Consider the following 25,803-nt stretch of genomic DNA (forward strand, 5'->3'; position numbering starts at 1 on the left):
ATGAATGAGATTCTTTTTGAGTTATATGCTATATCATTTTTTAAATTAAAAAACCAAAGTGAGACTTTTATCATTTCTTGTCAGTTATTTTTAGAATTTTCTAATAGCAGAACATATTTTGGCAGAAAATGCTGGATAATGCGCGGCTCCATTTTTTTTTCTTCAGGTTTTTTCTCAATCTGGAAACACTCGTTGGCTGTGTCCTTTCCGGTCCAACTTCACCACTAGCTTTCAGTGACTCTGTTTTAAATGTTATTAATCAAAACGTAAAGCTGTTGCAAAACAAGGAGCATCTCTGGAGAATGTGGAGTATTATAGTTACCCCATTAACTGAATTGATAAATCAGGTATGACATAAGTGCTACATATTTCCCCTAAAGCTTAAGGAACATTTTCCTTTTTTTCTTGTTAGAGCACATGGGGAAATAAATAGAAGCTTGAACTTGAATAGAAAATGTTAAATTTTTTTTCTGTAGGATTAATTTCTTTACTTATGTTAGTTGATTTCATTGCATTTCTGCATAATCAAGAAAATATAATTTAATGGGGACGAATCAGTTCCCTTTTTTCCAGTAGTGATTATAAAACCAGAAGACTCCCAATATGTTATAATATAACTTTTCATATTTATATTTTGAGTTTTTTCAGTCTTTGTACTATGAGGAATAATAATGGTTGTCTTGACTAGACTGTATGTTCTTCAGATTCCATGGGTAAATCAGTTGGTGAATACCTCAAAGCCATAGAGTAGTCTCTAAACCAGTAATCTGTTGAATTGACTAATAACCCTTACATTTAAATACTTACTGATAATGACATTATTGGCAAGGTGTGGAGCTCAGCTTTTGTCACTATTAATAGCGGATCCGTTGCTTTAGCAGTCTTTAAATGGAAGTATTTTCTGGAAATATTTTGCTATAATTCTCAAATGAAATGAAGACTCCGGAGAATTTATTATGGATAGTGTGGTCACCATTGTTTTCACTGCTAAGTTCAGCACATCATTTAAATGGTCCTCTGAAAGAAAAAAGTTTATATTCCTAAATAATTCCTTGCTGTTTGAAGGATAGCAGAGGTCTTTTTTTAAGTTTTGCTTGAATTCTACCTTCTATGTATAGTAAAAGATTCTGAGTTCTCTCTGGGGTTCTTTTGTAGGCCTTAAACACTGCATGCATTGTTTCTCAGTGTTGCTGTAATAGATTACCACGAAACACCTTAAAACATATGGATTTATTCTTTTATATCTCTAGATCCCAGAATATTGATAGGCATGGCTTCTGCTGAAACCCTGAGGGACAATTGTTCTGGTCCTCTGCTTAACTGTCTTTGTTTCTGGAAATTCTTGATTGTTCCTAGGGTTATAGACCTATCACTAATGTCTCCCTCGGTCCTCTGCATGGCAGTTTTACCTCTGTCTTTTTTGTCTGATCAGATTCCACTTTACTTTTACAAACACTGATTATTGGATTAGGGCCTACCCTAATCCAGTATGCCTTTATTTTAACTTGATTATATCTGCAAAGTCCCTATTGCCAACTAAGGTTGGGAGTTCCCCACCTCTTGAACATCTCCACACTGAATCTACCTCACTACAAATAGTAAGATGGTACTACACAGGACTAGAATTAGATGGTAATTTTCTAACTTTTTCATTATTTTTCTTGTTTCAGACCAATGAAGTGAATCAAGGTGATGCCTTAGAACATAATTTTAGTGCCATATATGGTGCATTGACTCTACCAATAAACCATATTTTTTCAGTACAGAAATTTCCAGTGGTAAGGCAATGTCATATTCTTTACTTAAGGAATTTACATTTTTTTGGAAAATGTTCTTTCATCCTTTATAATAAATTCCTACAGTAATTTTTCCTGCAATCACCTTATGATTTTTAATCAGCTTAGGGTAAGGGAAAATGGTGAAGGAAGACAGAAATTCCTCTTGATCTTTGATCATTGCTGGTATTGTGGCATTGTTACAGTCTTCAAATAGAATTCTCTGGGGGAGGCAAATTTATTACTCTACCCTGGTCTCTTCTGTGACACCTTAAATGTTACAGTGGCTTTTTAAAGATATATTCTGTTGGGTGTTTGCTATGTAAATACACATTTTTAAACTTTCTTTTTTTATTGTTATTTTTAGGCTACCATGAAGACCTTACTTAAAACTTGGTCAGAATTATATAGAGTGTTTGCCCGCTGTGCTGCTTTGGTAGCAACTGCAGAAGAGAATTTATGCTGTGAGGAACTTTCTTCCAAGATAATGTCCTGTTTAGAAGATTCAGGCTTTTCAGTGAGTTTATCCCAGTATTACTGACCTTGGTTGTATTTGAAGAATACTTTTCAAATAAATTGAGATAACATTTGTGAACTGTCATTTACAAGGCTTCTAGTTTATAGGTGGCTAATATAAAACAAGTAGCAGCATTTCAAAACAGTTTTAGGTCTTGGGTCTACATGACTCTGAGTTCTGTGTTTCAGGACCCTGAACAGTCCTGCACTTTTATTACTGTGTTGCATATCTGCCTGTGCCATTGCAGGAGGAGCCAGCTTTTTTCATATCTATCTCTTAGATCTTTAAAGGCAATCCTTTGGAAGTTTGTAGACCTAAAAGAGTAGGTCTCATTCATTACATTCCTTTATTAAGAGGCAAATACTTTTAGTTGGTATGTATCATTCTAGAATAGATCTTTTTGTATTTACACAAATAATTTACATATGTACATGAATACAGTATTCTTGACACTTGAATTCTATTATTAAAGCATATTTTTTCATCTAGAAAGATGAAAACTTGTACCCTTTGATAGTGGTTACACTGTTAGCTCTTGAGGCTATCTATTAAGAGGTAGAAATTTGTCTTTCAGATTTTTTTTAATGCATTTATAATTACAATAGCTTTTCAAAAATATTAGTACAGTTATGATTGTTACATTTTGATATGATAGAATTTCAGAGTGACTTTAAAAATGCAAATCAGATCTTATCACTGAAAAAATGTCGGTAGTACTTAGAATAAAAATTTTAACTGCTTACAACTGCCCATAAGGTTTAATGCTTCATTCCCCAGGGGATCTTATTTAATTACATTTGTTAATATCTATCATGACACTTTGTTTTCCTTTTTGGCTTATATCAGAATCATTTGTATACTTCATTACATTCCTTAACTAACACTCCATGAGGTTAGGGACATTCTGTGTTGATTTGTATCCCTGGTCTTTATCTGGTACATAGTTAAATTTGTTGAGTGACTTTATAACTGTTAGGGAGAATGTGCAACCATAGTTTTAATCTTTTAAATACTGTCTTGGTTATGTTTTCATCTTTGTTCTCTTCTGGAAGAAATTAAGAATCTGTCAGGTTTTATGAAGTATGCTTTAGATTTTGCTTGGCATTGATTGGTTCTATTTTTTGGAATAGTTTGAGAAGAATAGTTATTAACTGTTCTTTAAATGTTCGGTAGAATTCATCTGTGAGGCCATCTGATCCTGGACTTGGTTTGTTGGGAGCTTTTTGATTACTGATTTAATTGCATTGCTAGTAACCATTCTTTTCAGATTTTGTTTCTTCCTGATCAGTTTTGGGAGGTTATATTTCTAGGAATTGATCAGTATCTTCTAGGTTGTTTGATTACTTGGCGTGTAATATTCATAATATTCTCTTACAATCCATTGCATTTCTGTGGTGTTAGTTACTTCTCTCTCTTTTTTTTAAAGACTTATGTAAGTCTGTTGGACAATTACCACATGATCTCACTAGTATGTGGAATTTAAGAAACGAAACATGTTCATAGGGAAAGAGGAAAAAATAAAACAAGACGAAATCAGGGAGACACACCATAAGAGACTTATAATCAGGGGCTCTTGGGTAGCTCGAGTTGGTTAAGCGACTGCCTTCGGGTCATGATCCTGGAGTTCTGGGATCGAGTCCACATCGGGCTCCCAGCTCCATGGGGAGTCTGACTCTCCCTCTGACTTTCTCTCCTCATGCTTTCTTCTTTCTCTTTCTCTCTCTCTCTCTCAGTAAATAAAGTCTTTAAGAAAAAAAGAGAGACTCATAATCATAGGGAACAAACAGGGTTGCTGGAGGGGAGGGGGTGTGGGGGTGGGGTGGTTGCTTATTGCTGGACATTAACGAGGGCATGTCATGTAATGAGCACTGGGTATTATATAAGACTGATGATGGGGCGCCTGGGTGGCTCAGTGGGTTAAGCCTCTGCCTTCAGCTCAGGTCTTGATCCCAGGGTCCTGGGATCAAGCCCCGCATTGGGCTCTCTGCTCCTCGGGGAGCCTGCCTCCACCTCTCTCTCTGCCTGCCTGTCTGCCTACTTGTGATCTCTGTCTGTCAAATAAACAAATAAAATTAAAAAAAAAAAAAAAAGACTGATGAATCACTGAACTCTACCTCTGAAACCAGTAACACATTATATGTTAATGAGATTTAAATGAAAAAAGACCTGGTGATTCACAGACCTGTACCCCTGGCGCTAATAATACATTATATGTTAATAAAAATTTTTTTTTTAAATGAAGAAAAGTCTTTAAAAAAAATAATGAGTAATCTCATGAACCATTTTATGCCAATAACTTTGCTAATCTCAATGAAAGGGACAGATTCCTTCAGTGACACTTAGTATTAAAGCTTGATCACAAAGAAATAAGTAACTTATATTTACTAAAGTAATTGAACTTATTAAAAAAAAAAAAGGAAGAAAAAAAAGATACTTATTTAAGTAATCCCTCCACTCAAGGTGGGCCTAAAACCCACAGCCCCAAGATCGAGTCACATGCTCTTCTGGCTAAGGCAGCCAGGTGTCCCTGTTAATCCTCTTACCCTCTTTCATTTCTGATTTTACTTGAGTCCTCTTTTTTGGTTCATAAATCTGGCTAAAGGTTTATCAGTTTGTTGAACTTTTCAGAGAAGCAGCTTTGGTATATTGATCAGTTCTATTTTTTGTTTGTCTCTAATTCTTCTATTTCTGTTCTAATTTTTACTATTTCCTTCTTTCTGCTGGCTTTGGGTCATGTTTGTTCTTTTTCCTGCTCCTTTAGGTTTAAGATTAGGTTGTTCGGGAGTTTTTTTTGCCTCTTGAAGTAGGTGCATATTGCTATAAACTTTCCTCTTACAACCACTTTTGCTGCATCTAGAACACTGTGTTTTCATTTTCATATGTCTTCATGATTTCTTGTTTCCCCCATTCATTGTTTAGTGTCATGTTATTTTATAACTTTCACGTATTTGTGTTCTTTTGAGATACTTTCTTGTGGTTGATTGCGAGTTTCATAAGGTTGTGGTTGGAAAAAATGTATGGTATGAGTTTGATTTTTTTTTTTAATTTGTTGAGAGTTCTTCTGCAGCTTAACATGTCCATCCTGGAGAACATTCCATGCGCACTTGAAAAGAACGTGTGTTCTGTTTTAGGTCAAAATGTTCTTAATATAACTGTTCTTCAGCTATTTCTTCAAATAAATTTTCTGCTCCCTTTTCTGTCTCTTCCTTCTGAGATGACTATAAGGTGGATGTTTATGCTTGATGGTGTCACTGAGTTTCCATGGTCTCTTTTTATTTTTTATTACTTATTTCTCTCTTGTTCAGCTTGATTGCTTTCTATGATTCTTTCCTCCAGGTCACTCACTGATCAGTCTTCTACTTTATCCAGTGCACTATTTATTCCATCTAGTATTAATTTTAGTTCAGTTATTGAGTTCTTCCATCTCTGGTTGGCTTTTATGTTTTCTCTTTTTTTAAAAAAAAAATATTTTATTTACTAATTTGAGAGAAAGGGGAAGGAGCAGAGGGAGAAGGACAAGGAGACTTGGAGCTGAGCTCAACAGTGCTTGACTTGGGGCTCAGTCCCAGAAATTTGAGATCATGACCTGAGCCTAAATAAAGAGTTGGATGCATAACCACCAGGTGCCCCTTACATTTTCTCTCTGTTCAGTGTCTCACTGAGGTCCTTCAGTCTCTTGTCAAGTATTGAGCATCTTTATGACCATTAACTTTCAGTTTTCTGTCAGGCATATTAACATATCTCCATTTCAGTTAGGTCTCCTGCTGGGATTTATCCTGTTCTTTCATTTGGGACATATTCTTCTGTCTCCTTATTTTATCTAACTCTCTGTATCTCTTTCTGCGTGCTGTGTCTCTTGCTCTTGTAAGTAGTGGCCATATGAAGAAGAGGTCCTGTAGTGCCCTGCAGTAACAGTGTCCCCTGTTCACTAGAACCTGGTGCTTCAGGGTGTTTCATATATTTGTTGTTGTGTGGGGCAAGGCAAGCCGTTAGCAGGTGAGGTGGAAAGTATCGTGCCGATCTAGTTCCCTTACATGTCCATGTATCTAGCCTGGGCATTGGGGAGTGAAATTGAACCTGCCAGCTTTTGTTTTTGGATGAGTCTCTTAAAGATCCCTATTCCTCCAACACTTGTTTGGGGATTAGTTATAAATGTCTTTGTCTTTCCCTTGTACCCCAGGCATCTCTTAGACTGCTGTATCTGTGCTGTATCTCAGTGAGGTTGTTTGTATGCTGTTTGTATTCTTGTTGCTGTCCCCTTAAGGTGGAGGACTCAATTTCTGCTGGTAGTCCTGGCTTAGCCAGCGGATTTTATTAAAGTTCGAGGTGTTGAGCCTCACACAGAGCCAAAATTACAGGGATTCGTCTTCCTGGTGCCTGGGGTAGGGTCTGCTGCTTTCCTTCTCGGTGCTTGCAGTGGCTCTCCCTACTGGGAAGTATTTTGTGAGCCAGCTTGATCCCCAAGCTTATCTCTACCGTTCTTTCTATTTGCCGTGTGGCCACTTTTCTTCCTTCAGCCATGAAGAATATGTTCTGCCAGTTTCTGTCATTTCTGGATTATTTGTACTGATGTGGATATGATCTTAGGTGTATTTTGGAGATGAAATGATCTTCCTAGTCTACCATCCTACCCTCATCTCCTGTTTCTGAGAGCTTTAATAAAGGATCTCCCTGATTGTGAATTTGATGTATTTGAAAATGTTTACTACGTATTTTAATGCTACACTGTCTTATTTTGTGACTTTATGAATTCACAGTAATTAGTTCCTCTTTGCTGCCTTTTTTTTTTTTAACCAACTTGATTCTAACTGATACAATATGCTCACATCTTTTTGAGGATCTGTAATCTTTTTTTTTTTTTAACTTACTGAGAAACTTACAAAAAAAATAGCATGAAACATTTCAGTTTGACAAATTATCATGCAGAAATATTTCTGTAGGCATCACCCAGTTCAGTTAATGGAGCATTACCAGCACCTCAGATGCTCCCCTATGCATTTTATTTTATTTTGTTTTGTTTTGTTTTAAATATTTTTTTTATTTATTTGACAGAGAGAGAGAGAGAGATCACAGGTAGGCAGAGAAAGAGGGGGAAGCAGGCTCCCTGCCGAGCAGAGAGCCTGATGTGGGGCTCGATCTCAGGACCCTGGGATCATGACCTGAAGGCAGAGGCTTAACCCACTGAGCCACCCCGGTGTCCCGTCCCCTATGCATTTTATTTATTTATTTATTTATTTATTTATTTATTTATTTATTTTATTTTATTTTATTTGATAGAGATCACAAGTAGGCACAGAGGCAGGCAGAGAGAGAGAGGAAGGGAAGCAGGCTCCCTGCCGGGCAGAGAGCCGGACGCAGGGCTCGATCCCAGAACCCTAGGATCATGACCAGAGCCGAAGGCAGAGGCTTTAACCACTGAGCCACGCAGGCACCCCCCCCCCACCATGCATTTTAAGTCACAATGCCCTCCTCTCCCTAAGAGTAAATTACTGTCCTAACTTATTGAAAATCTGTTTCATTAAAAATATTTTTACTATACACCCACACCTGTATATTACATACATTTGTTTAGCAGCGTTCCTTTTATAGTAAATTTTATAGTAAAGTCATATTGTGTGTCTTTTGGGCTCAGTGTTTCAATTGGAAGGTTCATCCATGTTGTATTTAACTAAGTTCATTTATTGTAATTATTACATGTATTTCCATTATATGGATTTAGGATTTTCTTTGTATATATTTCTCTACTTATTTTATGTTTTAACCTTTCTGTGTCTTTTGTAGCATATAAGTAAATACGGGAGTGTTTTTTAATAAGTATGTTTAATTTCATATTGAATAAGAAATGGACTATGTTTTAATCCTTAGCTTCTTTCAGATACTATTATTGAAACATATTCATCTATCAAATTTGAATATCCATTCAAATTTAATATTTATATCCCTTTTTAAAATTAATATCCATTTTACCCCAGCAATCAAAGATGGGATTGTACATGTTTATTGATCAGGGTTGACACTGGTAGCTGGAATGCATTTCCTAACTGAAAAAAGAGCCATTTTCCCAGTCTTGATAGCAAATTGTAGTTAGAAGTGTCCTTTACTTTGAAATTATGAGCAAGGAGGAAGCACTGGAACTTTGATAGCTTTTCTACATGAAAATATAGATTGTCATCTGGACTGACTTTCCACATAGTTTTTGTTAGTTAACTAGGGCACTGCTGCTTTTTCTCCTCCTGGCCCATAATACTCATTGAGGAGGTTGTCTTTGGGGGGCAGATATGTTAGTATTAGTCCAGTGAACTGGAAAAGTGGTTAGTAATGGAGAATAGGGGAGAAGGAAGTATGTCTGTTTTCTAGATCTTTGATTTCAATATTTGTTTTAATGAATTTCTTTTCTTAGAACTCTCAGTATGTCTCCTGTTACTCAGTTTTGCTAGGAGAGCTCACTGTTTTGGAATTGGTGCTGGGATTTCCTTCGTTCTGTTTTTTTAGTCTTCCCTCCCTGCCTTCAAAAAAGTTTTTCTAGGGCGCCTGGGTGGCTCAGTGGGTTAAGCCGCTGCCTTCGGCTCAGGTCATGATCCCAGGGTCCTGGGATTGAGTCCCGTATCAGGCTCTCTGCTTAGCAGGGAGTCTGCTTCCTCCTCTCTCTCTCTCTCTCTCTCTCTGCCTGCCTCTCTGCCTACTTGTGATCTCTCTCTCTGTCAAATAAATAAATAAATAGAGTCTTTAAAAAAATAAAAAATAAAAAAATAAAGTTTTTCTAGGGAATTTCTTATGCTTCTGTGAATTTTTTATTTCAGTTGGATTTCAGGAGGAGGAGGAAAAGGATATGAGGGACCTTAGCAACTTCATTTTTTGTTTTATCCCTGGGTTTAATGAACACTTAAAATTTTCATGAAGAGGGGTGCCTGGATGGCTCAGTGGGTTAAAGCCTCTGCTTTCAGCTCAGTCCTGGGATTGAGCCCCATATCGGGCTCTCTGCTCAGCAGGGAGCCTGCTTCCTCCTCTCTGTCTCTCTGCCTAACTGTGATCTTTGTCTCTCAAATAAATAAAATCTTTAAAGAAAAAAAAGTTAAAAAAAAATCTTTCACGAAGAATCTGATAAAGAATCTAATTGAGAACCTTGCTCTTCCATTCTCAATTTACTAGTTTTATATGCTGAATCTTAGGGGCATCTTAAGACTGAATTATCTTCCTTAAATGTCAGGAAACAAAAATTATGGTCCTTGGTGCACAGCGGTTAACTAGGAAATATTTAAAACTGTATACTTCATTCATATACCTTACATGTTATATATGGCAGTGAAGGTCGTATGTTTGTTGATGCTTACTATTTTTGGAAACTATGCCAGTATTTGAAAGTTTCTAATAAAATACTTAATTATTCTTTCCTAGAATTTGTTGTTCTTGGATAGGATCATTCACATAGTTACTGTAATGATTGATTGCATTGACTTCTCACCATACAATATTAAGTATCAGCCCAAAGTTAAATGTAAGTACTTTTTTACTTTGTTCACCCACTGTTGCATAAACACAATTGTCTAAACTGTTGAGAACAAATACAAATATCTTTTCTGACCTCATTTTACCTGCTTTAGATGTTGTATAACTATGTCATATGTGGTTGTCATACAACTATGTTGTATAACCTTGGTATGCTATGAGCTCACGTGTTCTTGCACATGCTTGTGATCTCTCCCCTGTGTCTCTGTCACACACACAAATATCTTTCTTCCTTTGTATAACCTGAAACGATCAGTATTATTCTATTTACAGATTGCCTAATATGAGTCATTTTACTTATTCCATCATAGGCAAGGAATTATCTGGGCAGGAAACTTTGATGTTTGTTAGAATGTTCTTATTTGTCCCATTACTGATGACACATTACTGGTTAACACTTACTGGTTGTTTAAGACAGTATCTGCCAGGTTTTCTATTATAAGTAAGTACCTATGAGTAATTAATATTTTGTGGCAGGTTCTTTAAGACTATGTATGTATCCTTTTTCTAAGCAAACTTTCACCCATGAATTTATTGTCCATTAATACTTCTTGTCTAAAGCACTAAGAGGATTACCAGAGCAGTTCACATCATTTCATTTGATTATATTGAATTATATCAAGATGTTTATCTCCTTTGTCTTTAATTACATTAATTCTAAAAGTGTCCCTGATATTTATCTCATATTTTCATGGTAAATCATTCTACATTCAGGGTCATGAGTTCACGTCCCACTTTGGGGCCTTAAAAAAAATAAAATCATTCTATAGCTGTTGAGCAGTACTAGGCACCAGTCACTTCCAGGTGCAAATGACATCCTGATGTAAGTATAGCTTCGTTTGTCCTTGATACATTTTTTTAAGGTTTATTTATTTTAGAGAGAGAGTGTACCAGTGTGAGCAGGGGAGGGCCAAAGGTAGAGAGAATCTCAAGCAGACTTTGCTGAGGAGAGAGCTGGACTGGAGGCTCAGCCTCAAGATCCAGAGATCATGACCTGAGCCAAAATCCAGAGTCAGCCATTTAACTGACTGAGCCACCCAGGTGTCCCTACCTTATTTTATTTTTATCACTGGCTTTTTGTTATTCAGTGGTTTATAATTCATTGTTATTAATACTTATGCTCATGTTGGCCTGTATGACCATTTCATGTGTTTCCATTATTTTTTGAGCCCTTTGGCATAAGATAATCAGGCTCATTCTGTACTTCTCATCCTTCAGCGGGGAACCAACCATATTTCCAAGGAACGTTGGTCCTTTGCTGAGGATGGATGGCATTTAGAAACTGAGATCTGTTCGTTATTATTAAGATGTCACTGCTTCTGGATCCTCTTGAGTAGACAGATGTGGGATATGTGTCACGTGATTCATGGCTGTCTCCTCAGCCTTAGCATACTGGCCTGGAATTTTTGGGTGGCCATTCCCTAGGGAAGAAGGTTAACTTCCTTTTGTTGGTAACACTTGTTTTTTATTTCACCACATGATATTTTTCATCAGCAAGCACTGATTTAGAGTTTTCTCTTAAATCTGAGATATTTTACCTTAAGAGAATAGATTCTTTGAAGGAAAGGTAATTTTTAAAAATCTGTGATTTTCTTGACAAATGTGGGTTTATCCCTGTAGGTAGGTATCCGGAGAGACAGGATCTAAAAATAAAAATAGTACACAGAAAAGTCAGACAGTGCTTTTAAGATACATCTTTTAATTCAAATCTAGGCTTGCTTTCTTTGCAGTCTTTCTGAGGATTTGGATCTGTGACTTGTTGAGTGTTATTTGTAGGGTTCAGTTTATTATAGATGACCTAGGGAGCAATAATTTCTAAGGGAAGTTTTGTGACATCTAAAGTTAATTTTGGAACCTATCTTTAAAAAAAAAAAAAGATTTATTTATTTTACGGCAAGCCACTTGCATGTGAGTTGGGGAGGTCGGGGGGCAGAAGGAGAGAATCTTCAGGTCTACTCCCTGATGAGTTAGATCCTGTCACAGGGCTTGATCCCACCATCAGTGAGATCATGACATGAGGTTAAAACAAGAGTCAGACACTTAGTGACTGAACCACCCAGGCACTCCATGGACCTTGTCTTATAACTTAGTACTTTCTTACAAATCAGTTGTTGAAATTCAGAATATAAACATTTGAAATGCATTTCACAACTCCTTAGAGAAAATACTCATTTTTCTGGATTTCTTCTAGATCTGCCTAATAGTTTTTCTTTGTCTCTGCTTCAGTTTTAAAGACAGTGTTGTGATACTTACCACTAATGGTGTATCATTTTAGGATTTGTGGGTATCACTCTACAGAAACATGTATATTAGAAGTATCTGTCATTTTTATAGATTATTTTTCATTTAAATGGTATAAATTATAAAGACATAGAATAATACTTTTCAAAATACTTGAGTTTTTAATAAATTCAATTTTATCTTAGCACCACAGAGACCTTCAGATTGGTCCAAAAAGAAGAAGGAACCTCTAGGGAAATTGGCCTCTTTATTTAAACTTATTGTGAGAGTGATCTATTCTTTCCACACTCTGAGCTTCAAGGAAGTACATTCTGATACTCTCCTCACTGTCGGCAACTCAATCATCAGTATTCTTTCTAATGTACTTGGACGTATTTCTTTGCCTTCTATGATCCGGAAAATATTTGCAACTTTAACAAGACCTCTGGCATTATTTTATGAAAACTTAAAGTAAGTATTTAGAATTTCTATGTAATAGCTTTAAATTAAATGTCTTTAGATGTAGGTAGCAAACTTTTGTCATTTTTCCATCAGCTTCTTGTTAGGGATGGTAATTGTTACCATTTAGTGAAGAGGGTACTATATTAAACTGCATTTGTTAAAAAGGTAGTTCAAATCATACAGAAATATAAATAAGAGGTAGAAATTGGGAGTTTTAAAATTTTGTGTGCTAGTTCAACCCTGTCTTTCAATTTAGTGCATACCTTTTCAGATTTTGATAATACAAACAAGCATACCTGTTAAATTTACAATGTATATGAAGCATATTTGACATGCTACTTTGTGGTTAAGTATATGGTATACCCTTAAAATACTGTATGCGTCTTGTACCATTCATCTAAGAATCTCATTCTCTTTGATGTCTGCAGAGGGTTCCATAAAGCTTTGTACCCAGTTTCCTCTTAGCAGACATAAATGTTTTTCTAGCCTTTCCCTAGCTTAACAGTATTATAGTTGAACATATTTGTATACATAACAGTTTGCCACTACTTCTTCAGAAAGAGGTCGTAGATGTCAGATTGTTGGTTCAAAAGGTATACATACTTAAATTTCTGAATTACCATGTAAAAATTTACAGTATCCTTTCCATTTGAATCGAAATAAGCAATGCCTTGAACCATGAAAAGTCCCAAATAACATAACTTTTTTAAAAAAGCAATTTGAAAGGATTCATTGATGTTTCTTCTAGCAAGCTTAAGTGGTTCAGTCATAAGTCTGTCTTTTATAAATTAAATACATGGAGAAAGTTTTAAGAACAAATTTGATAAAAGTACAAAGTAGAACCCCAAATTTATTAGCTTTTTGTGCATCTTTTAGCCTTTAAGCTTAAAAATAATTTATGCTTTTTAATTTTTTAAATTTTTTTTTTTAAGATTCTATTTATTTATCAGATAGCGATCACAAGTAGGCAGAGAGGCAGGCAGAGAGAAAGAGGGCAGCAGCCTCTCTGCTGAGCAGAGTGCCTGATGCGGGGCTCTATCCTAGGACCATGCGATCATGACCTGAGCCGAAGGCAGAGGCTTTAACCCACTGAGCCACTGAGATGCCCCAATTTATGCTTTTTAAAAGAGGTACAGAAAGAAGTGACTAATATTAGTATTTTGAGATCTTTTCTAAATGTTTTTCTGTGGCTCTTTTTTCTCCCCGCCGTGGTTCATTTTTTAAAAGATAGGTTTATTTCACGTTTGTTTGATAATTTGACATTTTTAAAATTAAATCTTGGGCACCCTTTTATATCACTACACATGTCTCATTTTTATGGCTACATTACATATTTTTAGGTTTAACTTTCTGAAATATAAGTGGTACTCTTGTGTTTTTCTTCCCAGGCTTGATGAAGTTCCTAAAGTGTATAGTTGTATGAGCAACAAGGTAAAAATAGACAGTTGTCTATAAAACATTTTCATGGTGAAAAAAATGTTAGGGTTTAGGTAATTGTCTTCCTGTACATAGTTCTGATTTGTAAAAGGATTATACTTACAGTTTTAAATGGACATTTAATAACATGACTTGGGCATGTAGTTTTTAAAGAAGGGTTCAGTAATGTTGCTTTAAATTCGTACAGCTCCCCACCTCCTATCTTAGCCCTTTATACACGAGGGTAATTGGTTCCTGGTATTTTATAGGTAAAACTTCTGTAGTTAACTATTACTCTCTGTTTATGAGAAAATGTAATTTTTTTCTGTTAATGGAAGATTGTTTGAAATCACAGTCTTGTATTAATAATCACAGTAAATTCACCTGATAATTTGTCAGTTTATAATCACATATTTAAGGAGACAGATGGGAGCTTTAAAAAAAAAAGTTTTAATTGAAAAAATTGAAATAATAACATGTTTTGAGTTCAGTATGTTTTGTGCTTTTATTTTTTCCTGTTTTAAAAGGACATTTCCATTTTTTATCGTAATAAAATTTTCCTTTTTCCTAGTTAGAAAAGCTACTGGGAGAGATAATTGCTTGTCTACACTTCAGCTACACTGGAACTTATGACAGCGAACTTCTTGAACAGATCTCTCCATTATTATGCATAATATTTTTGCACAAGAATAAGCAGATTAGAAAACAAAGTGCTCAGTTCTGGAATGCCACATTTGCTAAAGTGACAACGTTGACTTACCCTGAAGAGTTAAAGTATGCTACCCACAAAACTATTTTATATAGTTACTGTGATTGCTTAAATTGGTATTTTGGTTTTAATATGAATTTTTATTTGGAAGAATTATTGCAGAACATTCCTCAGTTGAAATGTTATTGGAATAACATGGTAGTTATTAAACATAACTTGACCTCTGACTTTGGTCCTGAGAGTAACCGTGATTTTAGGAACATTAAAAGCAGTATTAAATTTTCCTTAATAAAAGAAATATAAAAAGGAAGAAATTGGTGGTTATTAAATACAGGTGATGTGTACACAAGAGTTTAATAGTCTACTTTTGCTTAGAATCTTACGTGATAAAAATTGGGAAACTTCTTAAAGAAGAATATTTGGGAACTGAAGAGGTGAGCAAGAAACTAAATATTCTACATTTGTCCCAGTTTTGTTTATGTAGAATGAGAAACAATCTTTAAGGTGGATGTATTTTGGCACTCTAAAATTATGGTTAAAGTGTTCTTATTAACATATTACCAGTATTTACGAGTACTGCTTGACTCAAGGTGTGTGTGTTTATGTACTTTTTTAAAGACCAGTACTAAGACAAGCCAAACAGAAATTTCTATTGCTTTTACCTGGTTTGGAAAATGTTGAAATTATGGAGGAATCCAGTGGACCCTACTCCGATTCAGTAAGTAGAGGTTTTTTACTTTTGAATATTTGAGCACTTCATTTATTGGATTGTAGTGTAATTCGTAAAAGGCAAAATGTTAGAAATTTTTTTGACGTGATTTAAGTGCGTAAAACTGGAGCATAAGAGCGTCATGATACAGGGTTTCTCTATGAAGTCCATTTCCTAGCTTTAAACACTTTTAAAAAATTGAAGTATAATTGACATAGAGTATCCTGTTTCAGATGTACATCAGTGATTTGATATTTTTATACATCATGAAATGACCTTCATAAGTCTAGTTTTCCATCTGTTATACAGAGTTACGGCAATATTACCCACTGTATTCTTATACTTAGCGTTCCATGACTTCTTTCTTTTATAACAGGAAGTTTGTACTTTTTAATCCCCTTCACCAATTTCATATGTCCCCAACCAATCCCCCTTCTGGTAACCAGCAGTTTGTTTCCTATCTTTGAGTCTGTTTGCTTTGTTTGTTCACGTTACATTTTAGATTGCAAATGTTAGAGAAATCCTACAGTATTTGTCTTTGTCTGATACTCACTTAACATAATACCCTCTAGGTTGATCCATATTGTCACAAATGACAAGATTTTGTTCATTTTTATGGTCAAGTGATAGTCGATTTTGTATGTGTTTGTCTTACGCATTTATCTTTCAATGAGTATGTGGTTGTTCCATGTCTTGGTTTTTTTAAGTAATGCTGCAGTGAACATGAGGGTGAACATCTCTTCAAATTGGTGGGGTTGTATTCCTTGGACAAATACGCAGAATTGAAACTACTGGGTTCTATGGTAGTTCTATGGTGTTAAATTTTTTTTTTTTTTAAGATTTTCATTTATTTATTTGACAGAGAGAGTGAGAGACACCAGCAGGCAGAGCTGTAGAGGGAGAGGGGGAAGCAGGCTCCCCATTGAGCAGGGAGCCCAATGCGGGGCTCTATCCCAGGACCCTGGGATCATGACCTGAGCTGAAGACAGTCACTTAACCAACTGAGCCACCCATGTGCCCCCTGTTTTTAATTTTTTGAGGCACTTCCATACTGTGTTTCATAGTGGTCGCACCAATTTATCTTCCCACCAGTAGTTGTATAGGGGTTCCCTTTTCTCCACATCTTTGCTAGTACTTGTTTTTTCTTTTCCATAATAGTCCCACGTCATGTGTGTGATTTTTCCTTTGCATATCATTGATAATGATAGTGACATTGAGCATATACTCATGTGCCTATTGGCCCTCTATATCTCCAGTAAAAGATGTGTTCAGTTGGGTTCCTGGGTGGCTCAGTGGGTTGCGCCTCTGTCTTCAGCTCAGGTCATGATCTCAGGGTTCCGGGACTGAGTCCCGCATCAGGCTCTCTGCTCGGCCGGGAGCCTGCTTTCCCCTCTCTTTTTGCCTGCCTCTCTGCCTACTGGTGATCTCTCTCCATGTGTCAAATAAATAAATAAAATCTCAAAAAAAAAGAAAAAAAAAAGATGTGTTCAAGTGCTCTACCCATCTTTTAGTTGGGATTTTTTAAAATATTAAGTTGCATGAGTTCTTTATGTATTTTGGATATTAACACCTTATCAAGATGTATTGTGACTATCTTCTCCCATTCAGTAGATTGCCTTTTCATTTCGTGTATGGTTTTCTTCACTGTGCAAAAGGTTTTTAGTTTGATGTAGTTTCATTTGTTTATTTAGGTATTTTTTTGCCCTTTGGCCTAAAATAATTTTCTGATAGAAGAGCAGTAAATTTCACCATAGATTCTCAGTTAAATAGTCTCTGATTCTTATTCATTAATGATTCTTTTTGAACTATGGCATTTTGTGTATTTTCCTTTGTAGATGTAATTATTAAAATAAATGGTAAAGTGTTGCTTTAGGTAAACCAGGAATAATAGTTACTGGTCTGTGTCTAAGCAAGAGTTGCCCTTCATTTTCTCAGTTCTTTTCCAGCAAATCTCATTCCTTCTGTCAGAAAAACACATCTTTGCTATCATATAACCCTTTGGAACAAGATTACTTTAGCTAATAATCACTGTCTGATCAAGGAGTAAAAGTATGGGTATTACATTCCCATGAGGTAGACATTATTACACAACTTTTTTCCTACTCAGCAACAAATGGAGTCTTGGCTGTTCATTGTTTAGAACCTATGAGAGAAAAAAGTTAACAGTTACTTAAGCACTCTAGGTTTCATTTTTGGCCAAAATAAAATTCCTTATCAGATAATTAGATTTGTGGAGACTTGTTTGGTGTAATTCATCCTGAAAAAGTCTAAAAGGGATATGATAGGTAATACTTTCTATCGTGCATGCCTCCTTATTTGATATTTAAAGTTTATGAATGTGATTGTTTCTTAAAAATATTCCCAGTAATAGGAGGGGTCTTTGAGTTCATTAATTTGATTGACTTTTAGCATTTATTTGTATATCTTATTTTTACAATTTGTAAAATTCTCAAAATAATTAGAATTCATAAAATTTATAAAAATGGTGCAAAGTAGCTACTGTATGAGTTAGAGATGCCAAACCTGTTTGCTGTTAATAAATTAGACATGTTTTCTTTGACATGATTTTAATAAGTGAATAATGAGAAGAGATCTGATACTTGAAATGAGTATTACACTGAAATTTTCAAAGCATGAAAAGGAGAAATAGAACATTTGTACTTAAAAACTTTCATTTTTAATAAAACAGACAGAAAATTCACAGTTAAATATGAAGATAAGTGGCATGGAAAGAAAATCAAGTGGAAAAAGAGATTCTTTTCTAGCACAAACAAAGGATGCAAAAGAAAATAAGAAACCACCAGTCAAAGTATGTTTTTCCAAACTTTTATTTAATGGTAATTTAATATTAAAGTAGATAGTAGTTGGAAAACATACAGCTTCTAATTGGGAAAAAAAAGTGATTAAAGGCCAAATAGAAAGGATTAAAGGGGGAAAATAGAGCTTGACCTAAAAAGACTATTAAGTTAGCGTGGAAGTCTAGAAGCTTTGTGAATGGATTCATTCTAGTTACTAAAGTGTGCTTAATATGTAGCATTCAAGTGGGCCTACTTGGCTGAGTTGGTTATTTATCTGCCTTCAACTCAGGTTATGGTCCTAAGTTTCTGGGATCAAGTCCCACATTAGGCTTCTTCCTCAGTGGGGAGTCTGTTTCTCTGCTGCTCCCCCTCTTATGCTCTCTTTGACAAATAAAATCTTTTAGAAAAAATATGTAGCATCCATTAAGTATAGTTAATTCAGGCAGTAGCCCCCTTGAGATAGAATGAAATCTAGGTATGAATATAGCATAGGTAGCATAAGAACATTTTAGAACTTCTGTTACTGCATAGAAAGAGAACACTTAGGTAAGATACCTATTTTGGCCTCAAGTCTAGTAACCTTAATCTTACTAATTGCCAGTAACTGATTTTCACGTAGTAATTTTCTCCCTGTGATTTCTTTTTTTTCTATTTTTTTTTTTTAAAGATTTTATTTATTAATTCGACAGCGAGAAATCACAAGTAGACAGAGAGGCAGCCAGAGAGAGAGAGGGAAGCAGGCTCTCTGCTGAGCAGAGAGCCCGATGCGGGACTCGATCCCAGGACTCTGAGATCATGACCTGAGCCGAAGGCAGCGGCCTAACCCACTGAGCCACCCAGGCGCCCCTCCCTGTGATTTCTAATGAGGGAATTCTAGAATCTTGAAACCATGGCCTTGGCAAAAATGAAAGACAAAAATACTGTTTTTGAAGAATGACTCTCAACACAGTCTTGTTTCAGTTATAAAGTAGAAATGTAAACAGTTGCACTGAAAATTTGTAAAAATAACAGTACCAGTGTTACTGGTATGGAGCATGTATTATATTGCCAACTTTTACTCAGTTTTGGCTTGGTTTATGCTTCAGCTTGAAAGCTGCTGATACATTCTCTTGCCAAACCACTTGATTTCTGTATGTTGGCCTGAAAAACATATTTGTCTATGCTTTGTTGGTAAATTGCCTACTTTTTAAAGAGGCATAATTTTATTTTCTGAATGTTGATTAGAAGCAGAAAGTGAGGGGCATTGTACTATTAACCAAGGATAATTGTACTAATTATTAACTTATCCAATAGGTTTGAACTTCAAACTTCTTAAGTCATTATTGAATAAGTTTATAGAGTGCTAGAGTAGAGATTGATTGAAGTATTGGAAAATAATTTGGAAACTCAAGTGTACATTTGCCTTTTATAAATTTGCAGTTGAAATTAGAACCGTCTTCTACAAAAACAAAGAGTGAAATGCCTTTGGAAGAGGAAAAGTCTACTGATTTCGTGTTTATACCTCCAGAAGGAAAAGAAGCAAAGGAAAGAATACTAACAGAACATCAGAAAGAAGTACTCAAAACAAAGAGGTTTGTAGCCTTTTATCTTGAATTGGGTGTTCTGTAATCACACTTAAGATTTCATGCAGTATAACTGTAACTTTGTGTTTAGAACTAAAATACTATGTATAATATATGGCTATATTTTAATGCCAAAAAGATACGCCATACATGGCTGCATTTTATAATAAAAATGGTTACTTAGTAACATACTACATGTTTATGCCTTCATAGCTGACTCCTTAATGGAGGTAGTGTTGGAAAAAATAAAAAATGATTTTGAGGAAAATAAATATCTAAGCCTTAATTTTACATTGTTCTTAAAAGATAAGTAGATGTACAAATCGTAAGTTTAATTTCTAGTTATAGGAATATCACATTTTGAAGTTATTTATGTAAGATCTTTTTCAGATACGATATTCCTGTCATGTATAATAATCTGGATGTTTCACAAGACACTTTGTTTTCTCAGTATACCCAGGAAGAGTCTATGTAAGTATGGAAGCTGTTGAAGTAACTGACTTTCTAACTTTTAATTAAAAACAGTATTTTAATTTATACATTTTTATTTCAGGGAAATTCCTCCTCTAACTGAAAAATCAACGGAAGATACCAAGGTGATATATAAGGTATATTTGGGGGTTTTTAGAATCATTATTCCATTATGAATATTATTATTCCATTAATTTTCAGATATATTGCATAATCTCATAACTCTAACTGATATACTTTAGCAAAATTATAGTTATTGTGTTTGTAGATGTATGTGAATGTATCTGTTTAAAATAAACTGATTTTTGCTTTATTAAGTATTTATAATTAGAAACACAAATTAATGGGCATCTGTCACCACCTTTGGAATATTTACAAAATACTGAAAATCTGGGCACCTGGGTGGCTCAGTTGGTGGAGCAACTGCCTTCGGCTCAGGTCATGATCCCGGAGTACCAGGATCGAGTCCCACATCAGGCTCCCAGCTCCATGGGGAGTCTGCTTCTCCCTCTGACCTTCTCCCTTCTCGTGCTCTCTTTCACTCACTCTCTCAAATAAATAAAAGCTTTTAAAAAAAAAAAGTACTTTTTTTTTTTTTTTTTTTTTAAATACTGAAAATCAGTGATGTTCCTTTTGAATTCCAAAAGTTTTGGACTTGTTTGTTGGCTAACCTATATACATGTGTACGTTTCTGTGCAGGAGGAAAAAACAGAGAGGGACATTGTTATTCCTCAAGATGTCACAGAAAACCGTGATACGGATGAACATCTTGAAAAGGCTTCTCTTTCAGATAATGAATGTGGTTCTAATGATGAAACCAGTCCAGAACTACCAAGCAGTAATAATGACTCCAGAAAGAATGCTTTAATTTCATCAAAGAAAACAACTGAATGTTCATCTAGTGTAGAAAATACTTCTGGTGTCAACATTAGCTCAGTTTCTAATGCCATCATTTCCGGAATTCTCCCACAGCCTACAAGTCGGAGGCAAACCTTTATTACTTTGGAGAAGTTTGATGGTTCAGAAAATAGACCTTTTAGTCCGTCCGCCTTAAATAATATGTCATCAACTGTTACAGTGAAAAATAACCAGGAAGTCATGGGTAAAATAGATAACCCACCAAAAGCAAAGAAAAGAGAAATGGCTCTTGAAAAATCTGATGCTGAAAAAATAGCACACGGAATTAAGAGATCAAGCCGAAGGTCAAGTAAAGCTGAACAAACAGGGAACAAAAGGTCTAAGGTCTTGAGATCTGATCAGGAGAAAAATACTCAGGAATCTATTGATGGCACAGTAGTCTTAGAAAATAACCCACCTGGTTTGCTTAATCAAACAGAATGTGTATTAGATAATCAGGCTCATCTCTCTGAATCTACAATGGAGGATGAGGATACAATGCTTAAATCAACAATAGAAAATGCGGTATTACTAGAAAACAGTACTGTAGAAGAGAAAACATTAGGAATCAGTTTGGAATCCAAAGAAAATACACCCCCAGCTATAATACCAGCAGATCAAATGGTAGATGAGGATAGTCCTGTTCAGATAACTCCAAATCAGAAAACGCTTAGACGATCCTCAAGACGACGTTCAGAAATAGCAGAGCCTACCCCTGAGAGCCAAGAGAAAGAAAATAATCATCAAAAAAAAGACAGACGTAAGGAAGAAGAAAAGACCCTTCAGAAAAGTCCATTACATGTAAAAGATGATGTGTTACCTAAGCAAAAACTGATTGCTGAACAAACTCTACAGGAAAATTTAATTGATAAAGGGAATAATTTACACGAGAAGACTTTTGGGGAAACTAGCACTACTTCTGAAATTGATGAAAGTAAAAAAAAGCTAGACCTTGAGAATATTAAGTCTGAGGGAGACAGTGCCCAGGACATTGTAGATAAGTCCTCTGAAAAACCAGTAAGTGGACGAACACGCTATCAAACAAGAAGAGCTTCCCAGGGTTTACTTTCCAGCATTGAAAACTCAGAATCTGATAGTTCTGAGGCAAAAGAAGAAAGTTCTAAAAAGAAGAGATCTGGAAAGTGGAAAAGCAAAAGCAATGATAGTGTTGATATTGAAGACCAAGAGGAGAAAGTGATAAAACAGGAATGTGTAAATGTTGAAAACCAGACACTTGATTACAAAGCAAATTCTGAAGTGGGGAGAGACCTAAAATCTCAGATTTGTGAACAAAAAGATGAGAATACTATTGTAACTCTTAAAGATTCTACAGTTTCTTCAGATGTATTACAGGTTTCTGATGATGTGTCAACTGCTGATGAGGGAAAAAGTAAAACCAACAAATGTACAGAATATTCCGTTTCAGACCCTTCTGTGCCAGATTCAAATCTAAGGACTAGAAATGCCAGCAAGAGATTACAAAAACGAGATTCTATAGAAAATAACATGGGAGAATCCTCAAAAATAGGGACATCAGACAATTCCTTGCTATCTGAAAAAACTTTGCAAACACTTGAATGCCAACATAAGAGAAGTAGGAGGGTAAGAAGATCAAAAGGTTGTGATTGCTGTGGAGAAAAATCTCAGCCTCAGGAAAAGTTCATTGGGTTAAAGAGTACAGAAAATTACGATATAAAAGCCAGTGAAACAAAAAAGACAGATACGCATACACCTGTAACTGTATCAGAGACTTCTAAAGCTAATCTGTGCTCTGAGGTAAAACTTTTGGATGAACATAATTGTGTGAATTTTCATTTGGGACTCAAGGAGGAGAATGATGCTGTTAATGATTCATTAATTACATCTGAAAGTGAGTTGAAAGAAAATACTAGCCAAAACCCTCTTCCTTCTGGAGTAGTAAATTTTGAAGAAGAAACTTGTGATATGGATTCTGAAGAAGCAACACCTCTTGAGAGCCAAGAGCCATCCAATAAAAAATGTAGAACTGTTAGCCCATGTTTAGGTGATTCTAAAGGTAATTCACTGGAATGTTCTATTTTGGAGACCAAAGAAGAAAAGTCAGAGACTGTCTTGGAAAAGGAACTAAGTATAGAGAACATTATCAATGTTGAAACAGATGCATGTAAAGCTAATGCAAAATCCAACCCAGAAGTAGAAGCTATTGAATTGGGTGTAAAAATTGATAAATCTGAAGCTAGCTTTTCTGAACAAGAGAGTACCGAAACTGGTATTAGTGAAGAAGAAGTAATGGAGATAAATAGTGACAGAAGTGATGAATCTGATACAGAGGCAGCTGAGAAACTGAAGGCTGAAGAAGCAGTAACTGAAGAATTTAATTCTGTTGTTGATCATTATGATAATACCACAGAAATGAGTGCTCTGGTAGAGATACCTGAACAAACAGCAGTTGGAGAATTAGATGAAAGAAGTGACGAATCTGGTCCAGGCTCATCTGAAGGAGTGAATGCTGAAATGGAAACTTGTGAAGAAACAGTGATTGGTGAGGTGAGTGCTGAAGCTGACCAAGTCAATGAAACAGAAGGCCAGGACTCTACTAACAGAATCTCTACCAAGCCTGTACAAGCTGAAACAGAGACATCAAGTATGGAAGTCAGCAGTTTTGTTCTTACCACACTTGGGATGAGCACTGAAGAAGGAAAAGTTGACTCTAATGAAACTGAAACAAAAAATGAACTTAATAAGTCTGAAGAAGCAGTATCAGCTGACAGTCAAATGGTGGGAAATGATGAAATTCTACAGGAAGCTCACCATACTTCAGAGAAAGTGGAGGACACATCACAGTCGCTGACATCTGAAACAGCCATCTCTGAACTAATAACAGAAGACAATAATGCATCTCCTCAAAAATTAAGGGAACTAGATCCTTTACTTGTATCAGCAAATGGCAGTCCTAGTGGCATGCAGACCCGCTGTGTCTGGTCTCCTTTGGCTTCTCCATCGACCAGTATTTTAAAGAGAGGACTAAAAAGACCTCAGGAAGATGAGATATCGTCACCTGTTCACAAGGTAGGGGAGTTGAGGCTGAATATTACTTAGCCCATGTTTAATTGAGTATTTGGCAGTACAGTGGTTCCTGGTGAATGACAGAATGTTAGACTGATAGGACCACTCATTTTGAATAATTAACCACAGTGACCAGGGAAATGGGCAGGTAGAAAAAAGTGTTGATCAAAGGATACTGAAGGCCATATATATTCCTTTACTTTAGGACACTAAAAATCTTCAACCATATACATTATTCACCTTTTGCAGAATTGGTGAGGATCTCTTGTGGGTTTTTTGGTTTTGGTTTTTTTGCTCATAATGTGAGGAGACATTTAGAAACTGATAAAGTAGCTTTAGTTAGCACTCACTTTGTGCTAGGACATTATGTAGTCTGTTTCCCATTTAAATGTTCATATAAACTCTTAACTTCCAGACCTTATCTAATGAAAAAAATCTCAGGCTGTGCCATTATCAGTTTCTGGATGTGATTTCATTTATTATTTTATATCCCCATCTTCACTGACTCCTTTAGTTTGTATTTGCTTTAGCTCCTGACCCTATAACTTGGACATGATTTGTTGAATGAGTAAGTTAAAAAAGTAAAAGTTACATATGCTTACATAGTTCAGCTTGTCCTCTACTTAGTAAAGGAGATGTTCTGAAAAGGTTATGTGAGCATTCTCTACCTATGAAATGGAACCTGCCATTTAATGTGGAGTACATGTGTTCATATATACAGACATAACATTAGAAATTGAAGGTAGACTTAATCTTGCCTCTGGCAAGCACATTGTGAAGACTTCCTCAAGATGTACTAAAAATTCTTTTACTGAGAATTGAGGTTTTAGCTTTGTTTTGCTTTGCTTTTATATTGAAGTTTTTTTTTTTTTTTTTTTTTTTTTTTTTTTTAAGTATCTTAAGTGAAGTCTTTGAAAAGTATGAATATAGGGGTGCCTGGGTGGCTCAGTGCGTTAAAGCCTCTGCTTTCGACTCAGGTCATGGTCCCAGGGTCCTGGGATCGAGCCCTGCATCGGGCTCTCTGCTCAGCGGGGAGCCTGCTTGTGATCTCTGTCTATCAAATAAATAAAATCTTTTTTTAAAAAAATGAAAAGTATGAAGATAGAATGCATTGGGATTGATGTTTTCAGTATATTTTATTTTCCTTCAGTATATTTTAGATTTTTAAAAAGGTTAACTAGTCCTGTTTTGTGTGATAGTACCTCAGATTTAATTTTTATTTAGGCAACAGTAAGACATTATAGTTTTCTATAGCAGATATGTACGGAATCTGCCCACTCTTGGGAGTTAAGACCAGGAGGCATTTATGTATATGATTAGTGGTTATGCCTTATTGCATATTTATTTATTGCATATTATATCAAATAGCTGAATGAATGAAAGCATCGTAAGACTTTAGAAGAGGCTAAAATGAAAAATTGTCACCCAGTTGCTATGACTCTGGGACCCTCTAAAGAGTTTAGAACAGAGGTTAGAAAAGGTACACCAGAGGTCAGTTAGTACTATTTCTGCCTCTTTACCTTGTATTTTAAAGTCATTGCAGTAAGCCCACAAGATTAGTATAATTGGATGATCCAGTTTCAGCTGCTATGTGTAATTTCATTTTTCTGCCACTGTCCCTTTTTCAGTCTTTGTTGGTATATTATGTAGAGACCATTTAGAACATGGATAATTGGAATGACCTGTGGTATTATCTGTGAAAGCAGCCATTAGGAA

The 25,803-nt window shown here is 35.5% G+C and overlaps 1 protein-coding gene across 5 annotated transcripts in view; it reads left to right on the forward strand.

The window, feature by feature from the left end:
- RIF1 (replication timing regulatory factor 1) overlaps positions 1-25,803 on the forward strand; it is a 59,391-nt gene that overhangs the window by 26,499 nt on the left and 7,089 nt on the right. For 4 of the 5 annotated variants that reach the window (XM_032355533.1, XM_032355535.1, XM_032355537.1 and 1 more), the window contains 13 exons: positions 167-347; positions 1,671-1,778; positions 2,143-2,292; positions 9,688-9,787; positions 12,225-12,489; positions 13,869-13,911; positions 14,468-14,670; positions 15,224-15,323; positions 18,004-18,123; positions 19,532-19,683; positions 20,065-20,145; positions 20,228-20,282; positions 20,845-24,090. In XM_032355533.1, the coding sequence (XP_032211424.1) occupies positions 167-347; positions 1,671-1,778; positions 2,143-2,292; positions 9,688-9,787; positions 12,225-12,489; positions 13,869-13,911; positions 14,468-14,670; positions 15,224-15,323; positions 18,004-18,123; positions 19,532-19,683; positions 20,065-20,145; positions 20,228-20,282; positions 20,845-24,090 (4,804 nt within the window). The remainder of the gene's footprint in view (positions 1-166; positions 348-1,670; positions 1,779-2,142; positions 2,293-9,687; positions 9,788-12,224; positions 12,490-13,868; positions 13,912-14,467; positions 14,671-15,223; positions 15,324-18,003; positions 18,124-19,531; positions 19,684-20,064; positions 20,146-20,227; positions 20,283-20,844; positions 24,091-25,803) is intronic. The other variant, XM_032355536.1, reaches the window with a different exon arrangement.

This window comes from Mustela erminea, chromosome 8 (assembly GCF_009829155.1).
Source record: "Mustela erminea isolate mMusErm1 chromosome 8, mMusErm1.Pri, whole genome shotgun sequence".
NCBI lineage: Eukaryota > Metazoa > Chordata > Mammalia > Carnivora > Mustelidae > Mustela > Mustela erminea.